This window comes from Talaromyces rugulosus, chromosome I (assembly GCF_013368755.1).
Source record: "Talaromyces rugulosus chromosome I, complete sequence".
NCBI lineage: Eukaryota > Fungi > Ascomycota > Eurotiomycetes > Eurotiales > Trichocomaceae > Talaromyces > Talaromyces rugulosus.
The window spans coordinates 5849196-5862584 of record NC_049561.1 but is presented as its reverse complement, the minus strand read 5'-3'; the positions used below and the strand labels follow the sequence as shown (position 1 = coordinate 5862584).

Below are 13389 nucleotides of genomic sequence, written 5' to 3'. Positions count from 1 at the left end.
AAAATGACAAGAAAACGAATCGGGCAATGCAGATAACCAAAAAGAGTATTTCCAAGTGAAAAAATGTGAGATGTACAAGACGAAACTGCCATACTATTGAAGGCGCTTCCTTTTGCGGTCTTCCGACACCGAGTCCTCTTCCTCGGGTCGCTCAGCCGTGTCGGTAGGATTTAGTAGAGAATGAACATTGCTTGCCATGCTAGATCGGCGCGTCGCAGGTAATGATTCATTGCGAATAAATTTCGGGCCACCGCCGGACCAAGAACTATCCACATTCAAGTGCGAGGATGATGCTGATGGCGGAATCGCATCCGAGCCCATGGGAGGAGTTGCATGACGGGATATATCGTTACGCCGTTTGGATGCGCTGATTTCATACTGCGCCAAGACGTCTCGGACTTGCTGCTCGCTCGAAGTGGGAGCACGATGAGGGGAAGATGGCCACGGTCCTGATGAATTGCCCGCTGCGTTGGCGAAAGGAGAGATACCGGTTGGTGGCCATCCATGTTGGCGAATATCAGCCGACGTGTGCCGGCGAGCCAGATTCGGTTCCGGAGGAGAAGACACAGAAGACAGTGGGTGAGAGATAGGAGGTTGCTGAGGTGGTGGAGGAGGAGGAGGGGGGGGTCTACCATAGCCGGGAGACCCATGTCCAGCACCAATAGAACCGTATCGGCGAGGCGAAACGGCGAGATGTTGAGGGACTGGAGGCCTGATAGGGCTCGGCTTTGAGACATCAGCAAGAGATGGGCGGCGGCTGTCATCTTGAGGCATTTGACGAGGGGAGAGAGGCGGGCCAGCTTCTGATATCACGTTGGCATAAAATGGCTGCTGTCGACTGGAAAGGAGACTCTCGTGTGGTGTTTCCAAGGCACGAACCGAGTCCAGCTGCCGTTCGATTTCCCGTTGCATGTTAGAAACTAGTCATTATTATTAGCAAATTTCCAGCTTGCGACCCTAAGCATGAACGTACCATCTCGAGATAAGGCGCTGTCGTGGTCCTGAGTCATGGAAACCAAGACTTGCGAAATTGAGTTTGTCCACTAATAATGTCAGTGCTTGTTTCTTCAGCAGGGATGATGATCCTACCTGATGGCACTTGACAAGGCATTCTGCAAGGGCCTGACACCGAGAGCTCAACATGAACTGGTTCTCCTCCCATCGCACCATACGGTTTTGCATGTCGAACAATGAATGCTCCATGTTCATGATCCGTAAATCGCCAGGATCATGGATTGGCTCGGCAGGTGTTCCGGGTTGGGATGGGCCAGGCTTGTTGCCAGAGAAGGAATCCCGATGGATGAGGGTGTGTCGTGAAGCGCGTCGCTTAATCTCTCGCAGGCCGACCAAGTCCCCTCTTTTGAAGTTGCCATTTCCATGCTTGAATTCCCATAGTGTCGAATCGGGCGAACCATTATGGAATACATCACTTACTAATTTGAGAGTTAGCGGACAAGAAATTGCACATCGTCGGGTGATCTTTCCGTACCTTTGTGGAACCCGTACATATTCAACTGTCTCACAAAAGATGAAATGTTTGTGTGCTTGAAGTATTGCCTAGATGAGGATTAGACTAGATCCGGCCCTTGATTGCGATCAAACGTACGCCAAAACTTTAGAGAACTCGGACGTTGGAGACATAACGAAGCTTTCATTCGTGTTAGACCAAGAGATAAGATGCTGAATGCTCTGATCTTCAAGCATACTGTGCCAACAGCGTTAGTGTCATGGTCGCAAGTAAACGAAGAGGAGTGAAAAAAAAGTACTTGTAAAGTTTGTGAATAAAGGCAGTCTGGACCACCTTGGGCTGCTGTGCAGCGGTGGCAGCTCCGAGAGTCTGACTAGGGCCGGAGCCGCTCGCATTTGCGCCATCCGATGATCCATTTGGAACGTGTATAGTCGGTTCGCCATCGTGATTGTTTTGAGTCGGCGCGGCCGACACGCTCGGTGTGACGTCCATTCGGTCGGCGCGATCAGAGTCGGATGAGCGTAAAGGTTGATTCAAGAGGGGAAGATGTCGCTGCTTCCCGACCGCGTCACCGGTGGCGGAAAAGGGACTTCTGGAAGGGAGTTCTGCCACTCTGCTCATAACGAACTTCGACTAGTTTTTGTGCGGAAAAAAAAAAAGAAAATAAACGACGTTATAAACGCTCGTCCAATAGCGACGCGATTTCCAAATTAGCGGAAGACTTGTCCTGTTTCCGGTTGTTGTGATTCTAGCTTCTCCGTCTCGTTTGTGACGATACCGTGCCCGTGTCAATATGCAATGGCGGCCGGTCGTTTCGTCTTGCGTCGCAAAAAGGTAGAGCAGTAATTCAAGGCCGCCAGAGGCCGACAGGACTGAACATGGTTGACAAATAGAGACTCAGGGCGGAAGTTGCGTGTAGGAGGAAACCCACAAAGGCGCGCGTGGGTGAAGCGACTCGGCGAACAATGACTCGGGGGGAAATCGGGATGCGAAGAGCGAGCCTTTGCGCGGAAGCCGTGGTTTCGCGATGGTGAACAAAAGAGGAGAGGCAATCCACGCTGCGGGGGGGAAGAGCGAATCCGGTGCTGGGGGTGCCTCGTGGATGTGAGCAGCTGCTGGGAGGAAATGCAGTCGACTGGACTAGCACGGGAGAAGCATGCAGGCAATATCGCTATCTGTCCGGACTCCGCTGCCGATTTCTCTCGCTCGTCTGGAACTATTCCCCACCTTTTTTTTTCTCCCCTTGGCCCGATCGGGTGGCGCGATAGACTGAAGAATGGAAGCGACCCGAGCAACAACGGGCCGAGTACGAAAGAATAGATAGTCTATACGGGACAGGAAAGGAGGGAGGAGAGAGAGGAGACGGAGGAAGCGGGAGAGGTTGGTGGTGAGAAGTCCGAGACCGACTAGCTGATTACGTGTGATGGATGTTCTTGAACAGAAAGAAGAAAGAGAAAGCGCCTGCTGCGGTTAGCACTTAGCAGGGGCGCCCGTCAGCGCAACGCAGCACTGCAGCAGCTGAGGCTGATCTGGGATGGGGGCAGTAGTAGCAGCTGCAGCTGCAGAACTACAGCTGGGAGTCTGTGACTGCTCAAACATCAAACCTCCCAAAGTGACTGGTTGGCGAAACCCCTGTGGCTGCCCCTAAGACGAATCGGCAAACAGTGGATGGCCCGCTGCTGAGATTGGATGCTACGTGCGATTGATTATTCAGGCTGAAGCTCAGGGCGATTGGCAATTGCTACCGTGTTCTTCAGGGTCGAGGGCCTGGGTCGAATGAATCGATGGCCGCCTGAGCGTTTGCCAGCAATAGACTTTTTCGCTGGAAGACTAAACAAGGGTATTATTCGTGATTGCGAATTTGCGATGCTCCTTTTTCGTCAGGAAGCGGGTCGGCAGCATATCGATCAGCTTCCTTCGATCCACCCCGGCAGTGCTACCTCAGTTCATAGGCTGGTGCCACCATGTGCTTCTTCAAAACGTCGTACGCGGGAGTAGCATCAACAAAATACTAATGCGATTGTCGCCCAGACTCCAGTGCTCTCTGACTCGCCCAGGGGCTGGACGCGTCTCCCTTGTTTATAAGCGCGAGAGGCCCGAGGAATCGGAGGATGCCGCAGGATCTGCTAATAACCTCCCTAAGGGAGACGACGAATGCTCGAACTTGGCGGGGATTGTTAGCCTGTGCTGGACATGGCGAGCACTCTGCTTACTGTGTTTGGCACAGGATGTGACGCGGTAGTATGTACCCAGTAGGTATTGGGCATATGCGAGTAGCCAGAGTAAGCGAATACCCTGTAGAGTTGTTTGGAGAGTACAGCAGACAGGTTCCAACGATCTCATCGCGAGTCGAGATCGACCGGGAGGGAAGGAACTTAAGTGGAGCCCTGGCGCACCCCCCGGGCAAGTCCCCGCCTGCCGCCTGCCGCTTGCCTGTCTAGGCCTCGTTCGAAGATACACCTCGATCACCTACCTCACTGAGTAGTACAGCAGTACTCTACCAGCACAAAGACGAAGAAGAGCTCTCGCGCATCGCATGGGTCCCGGTGGCGATCCCCACGGGGGGTTTGCAAGCGCCTTCGCATCCCTACAAACAAATCAAGCTCGACAGACCGCGTATGACGACGTCTCTACGAGTTTCTCCACCTCTGACTAGGCTACAGGTTAGACCAACTGCTCGATCTCTTGCAGCCGAATGAGTGGCGTCGAATATATAACCGCGCATCCAAGACCCTGCAGCGTGATATTGTCGGATGTCTTCCCCTTGAACTCGTTGTCGAAATGACAACGTACTTGGATCTGCGGGATATCCTACGTCTGCAGAGAGTATGATATCCGCGATCTTGTCGGAGCCGCCACGTCTCATACTGATTGCGGATGAAAACAGGTTTCCAAACAATGGCAAGACCGTCTATCGTCTAATGCCGTTTATCGGCCAGTGTTGCGCTTCTATTGCGTCCCAGAGACTGAAACGAACCTGTCTACTGAGGGATTTCGCGCCTTTGTCGAACGAAGATACAGCTTGGAAACGGGCTCTCCATGCCGTCAAGCCGTTTACCCTTGGCTAGACGGACCGGACTATGCGTATGACACTGCGACGCTGGGCCTCGTGTCGTACTGTTCCGCAAAAGTCGCCTGGGTATCCCGGGATAAGAGGCGCGCCTTTGTCCGCGATCTACAGGCTGGAGCCGTTGCAGACTTTGTGCCCGTAACTCGGGGCACCATCTCAACGATACATGTTTCCGGGTCCTTTTTGTTTGTCCAAGCCTCGGGGTAAGATTAATGTTTGTATCAATCTTATTCCGACATGCATCTGACTTGTACAGGCATTGTACCGTATGGAACTTGGCCAGTGGAGAGAGCACTTCAGTCAGGATACCCTCTTCCTCGATCTTTGAAGTCAATATCAGAGACAACTACGTGGCAATGATCCTCCAAAGTCCAACCAAACAACATACGCTCTACAGCTGGAACCTGATAAGTGGTAGCTTGCGGTCTGTGGGCCTTGACGCTAACCCTATGTTCACTCATTGGAATGAAGACGCAAGTGTCATCACTGTGATTGAGCTAGATCTCCCAGAATCCCTCTCCAGGTTCTTTAGAAAGAAGTATTCCACCTCAAACGATAACCTCATCCTTGTTGAATCCAAGCTTCTTGTCACAAAGCCAAGACACAGCCAATCGTATGGTCCCCTTACCACCGCATTTCGGTATAATCAATACCTGTGCCGTTATGGTACCGCCGTCACCCAATACCTCGCAGGCGCAAATCTAGATGCACCCATGTTCATCTGCTACCGCGCCTCAACCGATCACCTGGCAGTATTCACCATCGACGATACTGACACCCTAAATGCCCATATACCTGGTGTTAATATCAGCCAGGGCAGACTATTATCGCCAGACGGGTTGGTATACTCGCCGTCATTAACGAACGAGCTCAAGATGCATAGCGTTTTCGCGCCTGGGATCAAGCGTGATGTCAATTTCCCTATAGGCTATCAAGATTTTTTCCAGGGTATCGGGAACCTCACTTTTGGAAATCACCAGCTGTACGGTGTTATTGGAACCAAAGGGATTGCTGTTTGGTCGTTTGATCCAGATTTAAAATTTTACTAACATTGAATCCTCGTAGATCCAAACTTTTTTGAGGAAAAAAAATAAAGCATACTGATTAATAATATCAATTACAAATCTAAATCTTTTAAAAGTAATCTTTATGAACAACCTCCATTCAAAAACTAAACATAGAACATACTGACTGATGTTACCAATCCATTGATATAAAAAAAAAGACAAAAGATCATACACGAAAAGTATAACATAGCGAGAAACACAAACTCTCGATAAGTCTATCAATTAGCACTAACAAAAAAAGTACATTCGAAAGGGGGATCAAAAACAGAGGAGACAACCAATCCTGCCAACTATTCCGAGATCTGCAATTCTTTCTTTCTTTCCTTCTTTCTTCCACACCGATAGTAGTCTATATTCGTGTCCAATTTCATCCTTCAATCAGCGATTGAATCTGAGAAAGAAAATAAAAAAGACAAATGATTAATAAGAAATTTGAAAATATCAGGTCTGGTTGCTGGAATTGATCAAAGAAGTAGTAAAATAGACACGAATTCCCATAATGTATAATGACGATATTCGCGCAACCAACTCTTATTATTATCTTTTATCAAACTCGAACCAAGGGGGGGAATAATAAAGTGAAAAAGAAAAGAGCAGCCGCAGAATGGTTCGGATCAAGTTCGGTTGTATAAGATTGGAGAGTTTATTTAAATACCCAGAGTGAACTCGACACCGACATCAATATCACGAGCCAGCTTGACGACCTTGGAGAATTGGACCGACTTCTCGGCGGCGCTCTGGAGGTCCTGGATGCAGAAGATCTTGAGGCCAGATTCGTCAATCTAGTATTTATATTAGCAAATTCATTTATATATGTTACGCCTTGCAAAAGAAAGCTTACCAGCTTGCGAGCTTGCTCCATGTTGGTACCCTGCAGACGAGCAATGACTGGGGTGCGGAGGCCCATGTCGCCGACAACATTGATAAGACCCTGGGCGATGGCGTCACATCGCACAATACCACCGAAGATGTTGACGAAGATAGCGCTGACCTTGGGGTCGCTCGTGATCAAGTCAAATGCCGACTTGATGGCAGCAGGGGTGGCACCACCGCCAACGTCCAAGAAGTTAGCAGGGTTGCCTCCGTTCAGCTTGATGATATCCATAGTAGCCATGGCAAGACCGGCACCGTTCACTGCAATACAGTTAGTTATAGTTATCACAGCCCACACGGCAGGAGAGACATACCCAAGCAGCCAATGTCTCCATCGAGCTTGATGAAGTTGAGACCGTGTCTGTTGCAGTAGCTGTCAGAATTGTTGTTCCCGAATTTCCAACAGCGACAAAACTTACTCAGCAGCCTTGACCTCGTCAGCATCCTCCTGGGTGGTGTCCCGCCACGAGAAAACGTCCTTCTGTCTGAACTCCGCGTTGTCATCGAATCCAAGCTTGGCGTCCATGGCAAGAACCTGGTGGTCGGATGTCTCGGAGAGAGGGTTGATTTCGATCTGAGTAGCATCCTTCTCGGTGAAGACCCTGTAGAGGTTCTGAATGGTGTCCTTGGCGTCTTCAATGCACTGCTCAGAGAATCCAAGGTCGGTGGCAATGCTGCGGGCAATCTCATCGGTAACACCGACTTTGATGTCAATGGGGGTTGTGTGGATGGCGTCGGGGCTTTCTTTTGCGACCGACTCAATGTCCATACCACCCTGAGACGAGGCCACAATAACGGGAGACTGAGTCTGGCGGTCCATCAGGATAGCAAGGTAGAATTCGCGGCGAGCGAATTTGCGTTCGCAGATGTAGACAGCGTTGCAGAGACGACCGCCAGCGCCGGTTTGCTTCGTGACCAATTTGTGTCCAATCATTTGGTCGGCGAACATCTTGGCCTCGGTTGAGCTGATTGCAGTCAGTTTGCAATTAAATATAGCACATGGTAGGTCCCCAACTTACGAGTAGATAACACGGACACCACCCTTCAGACCGTTGTCGAAAGAACCCTTTCCTCGACCACCGGCAAGAACCTGGGCCTTGATGACCATGTCATCTCCACCTAATTCATTTCTTAGCATCCATCAAATCCATCACTTTGTTTTCGTGGGAGATATACCAATTGACTTGGCAACAGCCTCTGCCTCTTCAGCAGTACGGGCCACCTCGCCCTTAGGGACACCAACGCCATACTATTCGTCTGCGGTTAGCAGCGGATTCGATTGTAGCAGTGTGCCTGTTCTTATCCAAACAGATCGAGGTGTCACTCACAGTTTTCAGGAGGTTGGCGGAAAGGTATTCGTGGATGGAAAGATTTCTCTTTTGTTGCGCAGCGAATCTGCACTGCACTGGGGGCTCCTAGAAAAAAAACAAAACAAAACCAGTCAGCGAACCAGACCAACCAATATTTCCATTGCAGTTGATCCAGATAAAACAGGACGAGCCAAAGAACGCGTCTGTAGATGGACCAGATGTCGTCAAGAGAACTGGTGTGAACTTACGGCTGCAGCTCTCAGAGCCGTCGCAATCGGCCTGCTGCGAACAAATCGAAACATCTTGGGCCGATGGGTTGAATATGAAGAAGAAGAAAAAACACAAGCGGTCTAGTGGAAAACGAGAGAGGGAGGGGAGAGGGACACCAAAAAGAACGAAGGTGTTTTTGCTTGAACGTGGTCGTTGGTCTTTCAGGCTTCGGCACGCCTGGGTTAGCTTTGCGCCTCGGAAGAAGCCGTCAGGTGACGGGCCGGTAGCTCGCCGTCCGAAACCTGCCGATTTGGTTATTATTTTGTTGACATTATTATTTACTCTCTCTTTGTTCTATATAAAAAAAATTTGGTATCGATTTCGTAAGACCGCGCTCTTGGTTTTCAAAAATAAATCCTTTCCCTCTACGTTTAATAATATTAAATATTAGGTTCATATTTATTTCAAATTATCTATTTGTTCAGCGAGGAAATGTCCATTGTATACCCAGAAACAAAACACACGAAAATTACAATCACACAGGCGTCACACCTCGTAGAGGCGACTCAGGCTTAATTTCTGCAATTCGAAACCCGCCTTCGTCCTTGTCTTCGCCCTTTTGCGGCCATAATATGTGGTGCAGCACGATTGCGCGTATCATCATGTAGACAACGAAAAGATAGACTATAATCAGCAGGACGGTCATGGCCAATCCCAGGATTTCTATCGGCCTGCACAAAAACACCTTACCAATGGCAAATGTTGCTGTTATCAATGCCGTGTTTGGGAAGACAAAGGAGAACCAAGTCATTGAAAAGACCATTCGACCGCCTTGCATGACTGGGGGGAGATGTGCAGAAGTTGCGATGAAAAAGAAAAAAATTGCCAGTCCCCACAGCCAGAGGCAGGTGAAGTTTGCAATCACCCTCACAATCATCGCCGCGAGCTTGCCATTGCCAAAGAGGTCGGATGGGAAAGCCCTCTCGGCGTTTTCTGCCATGGTGAGAACTCCTGCAACAGTAAAGGCACTCGGTCCAACAGAGACGAACATTCCCGGTCGTAAGTTTTCCTTTGGGAGCTTCTGCGTCATGAGCCGGTAAATAAAGGCGGAATAGACCATCAGCGATACCAGAAATCCAACGCCCTGGATGGTGAAACCGCCTACTATGATGTAAAAAGACTGGCCCGGCCCCAATTGTGCGCTGAGAACTCCGGCATGAGAGCCGATAATCAACATTGGATAGGCCGGAAAAATCCAAATGGGGGTCATTTGAGCGATGGTAAAAGTCTGAGTAGACCACCTGCATGAGCAGAGTTAGATGTGTACATATTTGTACAGGGAAGACTGGACTAACAAAAGAAGATAGACGCCTGCAGAGAGACAGAATGCAAGTGCCAGATCGAACCAGAACAGAACCCGCACCACATCCAGAAGCCAGGGGCCAGTCCGATCTGGTCCATACTGGGATATATTGATCAATATAGTCCCGAAGGAAACGACGGTTGCAGGAGCAAACAATGACTCAGTCGGATGAAGAAAGGAGGCCTTGAAGGTGTACGGAAATGATGTAAATCTCACGAGGAGCAAGCCCCAGATAGCGACGTACAAGACAATATTTAACAGGAAAATGACTAGGCCGATAGTGTCCAGGCCGTGGAATCTATAAGAACTCGGAACTGTTGATTCATCAGGCGGCTAGATTGGATTGAGGAAGTACAGAGAGAGAAAAACATACTGTGGTGCAGGACATTGGCGATTCCGCCTGTTGCCATGGTCAAGGTGAAGTAAGCCCATGTCATATGACGGATGCGCTGCTTAAAGCCAAGCTTCCCGCTGCTTTGTTCGTCTTCCCTGTCTTCCTCCTTGGTTGAAGGAAGCCGCTCGGCATGATCTGCACAGTAGTGGGAAATGCAGTCGCCATTTGCACTACAACGACTTCGATTTGGGCGAAGAACGAGAGAGTTTACTCTTTCGAGAGTGGAGGCATGAGCTTCGCCTAAACTGCGATGAAGATGAAGATGGGATAAGTCCTCGGGAAAATAACTCGACAGCTCCAATTGCCTTTCTGTATCTTCGATCATGGGAGTCAGATAGCCATCATCTCCAGGCCGTCTCAAATGACGGGGAACCTCCAGCGCATTCGCCATGTCGGACTTCTTTCCGCGCGAGCATTACGAATCGGCCTCCAGCTCCGCCATTATGAGATTTGCCCAAGTGCCGAGTTCTTTATAAAGATTCGTAAATGTGAAAAGAAGATAGAATAACAGAACAAAAGGCGGGGAGAATAATAATCTGCGTAAACTGACTACCTCGACTGTCAGTGGTCGAAAAACAAGAAACCGGACTCCGTTTTGGACGCTAAATTAGCTTGGGCATCGGTGGGACTCGGGACAGTCATATTCTTAACTGGCGAACAAAAAGCTGATGCTATACATGCGTGAACCAGTCCGAATAATAATACGGGGCGTGTTATTATTGACTGACGACGCGTAGCGAGTGAAGAACACCTTCAGACGGGGAAATTGGAGGGAACCCCCATGGTCCCTGCGGCACGTAGAATTGTACTACGGAGAACACCGACGAGGGATGCCGGCATGATGCAACTGACAGACAAACGGAGTGCATGGAATGCCAGTGATATCTCTAGTGTTTGCCATAGGCGAGTGTGAAGCAAATAATAACACCGACTTCCGAGAGTAAACAACAAGAGTTCATCGTGGTACGAGGATCAGGCAGGAGCCACGCGCCGGCTGCAGCCCTAACCCGCATTCCGCATCGGGCCTAGGGCGGGGCTAACGGCTCTCCAGGCGGCGTCCTCCGAGCGGGCGAGCCTGAAGGGTGCCATCACAGAGGGGGAGGGAAAAAAAAAAAAAGTTAAGTGGTAACCAGAGTGGGGAAAACAAAAAAAAAAAAAACAATGGGCAGTAATAATGTCTGCCTGCACGGGAGATTTTCGTCCTTTTTCTTTCTTGTGATTCTGGTCATTCTTTCCCCCGGTTGTCTTGAAACGCCTACTCTGGTTAACAGACCCGTATCGGTATCCTATCCTCCGGATCTTCATTAGCGGCTTTTCTCACTAGAGCCTCGCCTGTCGAAATCCATTTGTCTTGAACAGCATTCCGACTCGAACCGTCAAGATGCCTGAGAAATACTATGTCACTTACAACGAGGTCAGTCCAGCCGGATCGTGGCCCGGCTCCATACGCAACTGACGCTCCGATCCCACTATAGGTGCACAAGCTGTGCCAGAAATCCGCAGACGCGATCCTCGATGGTCACCAGCCGAATCTGATGATTGCCATTGGTGGCGGTGGTTATATCCCTGCTCGAATCCTCCGGTATGTACTGTTAGATACTACATCTGCATCTGGCTAACGTCTCCATTCTCCAGCTCCTTCTTGAAGCGCCCGGGCGAGCCCAACATCCCTATCCAGGCAATCGGTCTGTCTCTCTACGAGAATCTCGGCTTCGACGACCCCGAGGAGGTTCCTGGAACCAAGGTTACGCGAACGCAGTGGTTGGATTTGAGCTCTCTGGAGATGGCCAACCTGATCGGCAAGAACGTGCTCATCGTGGACGAGGTGGACGACACCCGCACGACTCTTGAATACGCTGTCCGGGAATTGGAGAAGGACGTTGAACTTGCGCAGAAGAACCTGGGCCGTGAGGGTGAAAAGACGACGTTTTCTATTTTCGTTTTGCACGTGAGTTTTGGTTGTTCCGATCCCTGATGACTGCGGTATTAACCGTATGCTATTAGAACAAGAACAAGTCGAAGAAGGGCAAGCTGCCCGATGAGATGATGTCCGCCGGCCGGTATCACGCCGCCGTCACTACCGGCGATGTCTGGATCTGCTACCCTTGGGAAGCCAAGTAAGCTCTTCTTTTTTTGATTGCTATTGCTCTCAAACTAACCGCAGCCATCAGGGATATTGACGAACATGACGCACTCGCAAAGAAAAGCCCAGTTGTGTAGTTTCTGTTAATGACGACCCTTAATGCATAATGCACCATTTTTCAACGGCGTTCTGCATATTTCACAGCATTTTGAATTGGTGGTTGGCTGAGAAATATAATTGAAGATTTTCTTGCTGTTTATCACATTTTTATTTGGTTCCTTTTTTTTTATAGAGCTTCAACGAAAGAGTGGCATTTTTCGCTTTTGGAACAGTCCAGAAAGTAGTCTCAGTAATGGACTGGTATATGTAGATGATAACAAATAGCCCAATATTCGATAGCATACTTGCACGGGCTCGGTCACAGGTATTATCATTCCATCATTAAATGCCTGCTCCCTAACCACCCCGGTCCCAGATGTCACATATTAATATAAAAAAACGTCCCCCGCTTGACAATAAAGACTCCAAATATAATACAAGCCACAGTCTCGACAAGAAGTGTTCACCAAATTTTCAAGACCTTCTTAATCGACATCGACATTCAACTTGCGGAGCTCGGCCTTGGCCTGCTCAATCTCTTTCTTGAGCGACTCGTGCTCTTCGGGCACGTCGTTAAACGTCAGGATCATATAGCCGAGGCGCGCACCGAGGAAACAGGCGAGAACAATGAGGGCGTAGAATGGCAGCTTTGAGGAGATGGAAGAGTTAGAAAAAATAATGCCGAATCGACGATGTGCGCGGGGAGTACACAGGAGAACGTACCACAGGGATAACCTCGTTCTGCACGGTCTCGTTGATGGGGATGAGGCCAAGGTAGATAGCCAGGTAGAGCTATAGCAGTAAAAAATGTCAGTATAGTTTCTGCGATGGGCTGCGAGTCTTTTTCATTGTATATCCATGGACTGCACGTACGGAAGAGAGCAAAAGGAGAGCGGAGACTGTTTGTTGTGCGCGCGTCATGGTTGCTTTTTTGTTTTCGAAAACGACTGAGATAGGTATTCTTGGAACGTGCAGACTAAAAATCAACGAAGCGCAGTTTCAGGAACGCTGTTGCGCAAGGTGTCGTGCAGCGCCAGAGTCTGAAAGGCCAGACAGACGGACAGACAGCTTCGCGCCGCGGAAGTCTCCTGGCTCAGTAGCCGCCGCTCCACCTTATTATTATTATTGAACCTCCTGGTGCATATTTCGACATGCCAATTTCTCTTATGGTTGTAGTCATGTTTTATTTTACTTGGTCTAATATATATTCCTCGACTTTTGATATTTTCGTACTGCTCAGGGCCAATGTCTTCACGATATTGAGCACAGGAGGTGTCATGTACATACCAAAGTATATATTTCAGACAGGCCGCTAAGCTCGTCTCCGAGTCACCATCCCCACCAATTGTATTCACTCCAACAACCTCACCCTCAAATCGCTTGCAGTGGCTGATCCATAGCCACAGGCAACACTCCTGTCTATATCACCGCGACAAATCGACAGCTCGAGTT

General features: G+C 49.4%; 6 protein-coding genes across 6 annotated transcripts; 2 read left to right on the top strand and 4 right to left on the bottom strand.

The window, feature by feature from the left end:
- Positions 1-93: 93 nt before the first annotated feature.
- On the bottom strand, positions 94-2089 carry TRUGW13939_02004 (uncharacterized protein; the record flags this gene model as incomplete). The annotated part of the gene is made up of 6 exons (XM_035485200.1): positions 94-920; positions 974-1043; positions 1090-1433; positions 1490-1557; positions 1607-1705; positions 1767-2089. 6 exons carry the CDS (start codon positions 2087-2089, stop codon positions 94-96), a joined length of 1731 nt encoding a protein of 576 aa, XP_035341093.1.
- A 1915-nt stretch (positions 2090-4004) lies between these two features.
- Positions 4005-5587, top strand: TRUGW13939_02003 (uncharacterized protein; the record flags this gene model as incomplete). The annotated part of the gene is made up of 4 exons (XM_035485199.1): positions 4005-4084; positions 4132-4294; positions 4356-4741; positions 4795-5587. The coding sequence occupies 4 exons, from the start codon at positions 4005-4007 to the stop codon at positions 5585-5587; spliced, it is 1422 nt and encodes a 473-aa protein (XP_035341092.1).
- Positions 5588-6252: 665 nt separating this feature from the next.
- Positions 6253-8090, bottom strand: TRUGW13939_02002 (uncharacterized protein; the record flags this gene model as incomplete). The annotated part of the gene is made up of 8 exons (XM_035485198.1): positions 6253-6387; positions 6447-6739; positions 6793-6839; positions 6898-7443; positions 7498-7597; positions 7655-7727; positions 7807-7893; positions 8037-8090. 8 exons carry the CDS (start codon positions 8088-8090, stop codon positions 6253-6255), a joined length of 1335 nt encoding a protein of 444 aa, XP_035341091.1.
- A 443-nt stretch (positions 8091-8533) lies between these two features.
- Positions 8534-10146, bottom strand: TRUGW13939_02001 (uncharacterized protein; the record flags this gene model as incomplete). The annotated part of the gene is made up of 3 exons (XM_035485197.1): positions 8534-9299; positions 9354-9675; positions 9735-10146. The coding sequence occupies 3 exons, from the start codon at positions 10144-10146 to the stop codon at positions 8534-8536; spliced, it is 1500 nt and encodes a 499-aa protein (XP_035341090.1).
- Positions 10147-11136: 990 nt separating this feature from the next.
- TRUGW13939_02000 (uncharacterized protein) lies at positions 11137-11975 on the top strand (the record flags this gene model as incomplete). The annotated part of the gene is made up of 5 exons (XM_035485196.1): positions 11137-11169; positions 11231-11337; positions 11391-11703; positions 11760-11872; positions 11927-11975. The coding sequence occupies 5 exons, from the start codon at positions 11137-11139 to the stop codon at positions 11973-11975; spliced, it is 615 nt and encodes a 204-aa protein (XP_035341089.1).
- A 447-nt stretch (positions 11976-12422) lies between these two features.
- Positions 12423-12858, bottom strand: TRUGW13939_01999 (uncharacterized protein; the record flags this gene model as incomplete). Its single annotated transcript, XM_035485195.1, has 3 exons — positions 12423-12584; positions 12661-12729; positions 12811-12858. 3 exons carry the CDS (start codon positions 12856-12858, stop codon positions 12423-12425), a joined length of 279 nt encoding a protein of 92 aa, XP_035341088.1.
- Between the last annotated feature and the right edge of the window lie 531 nt (positions 12859-13389).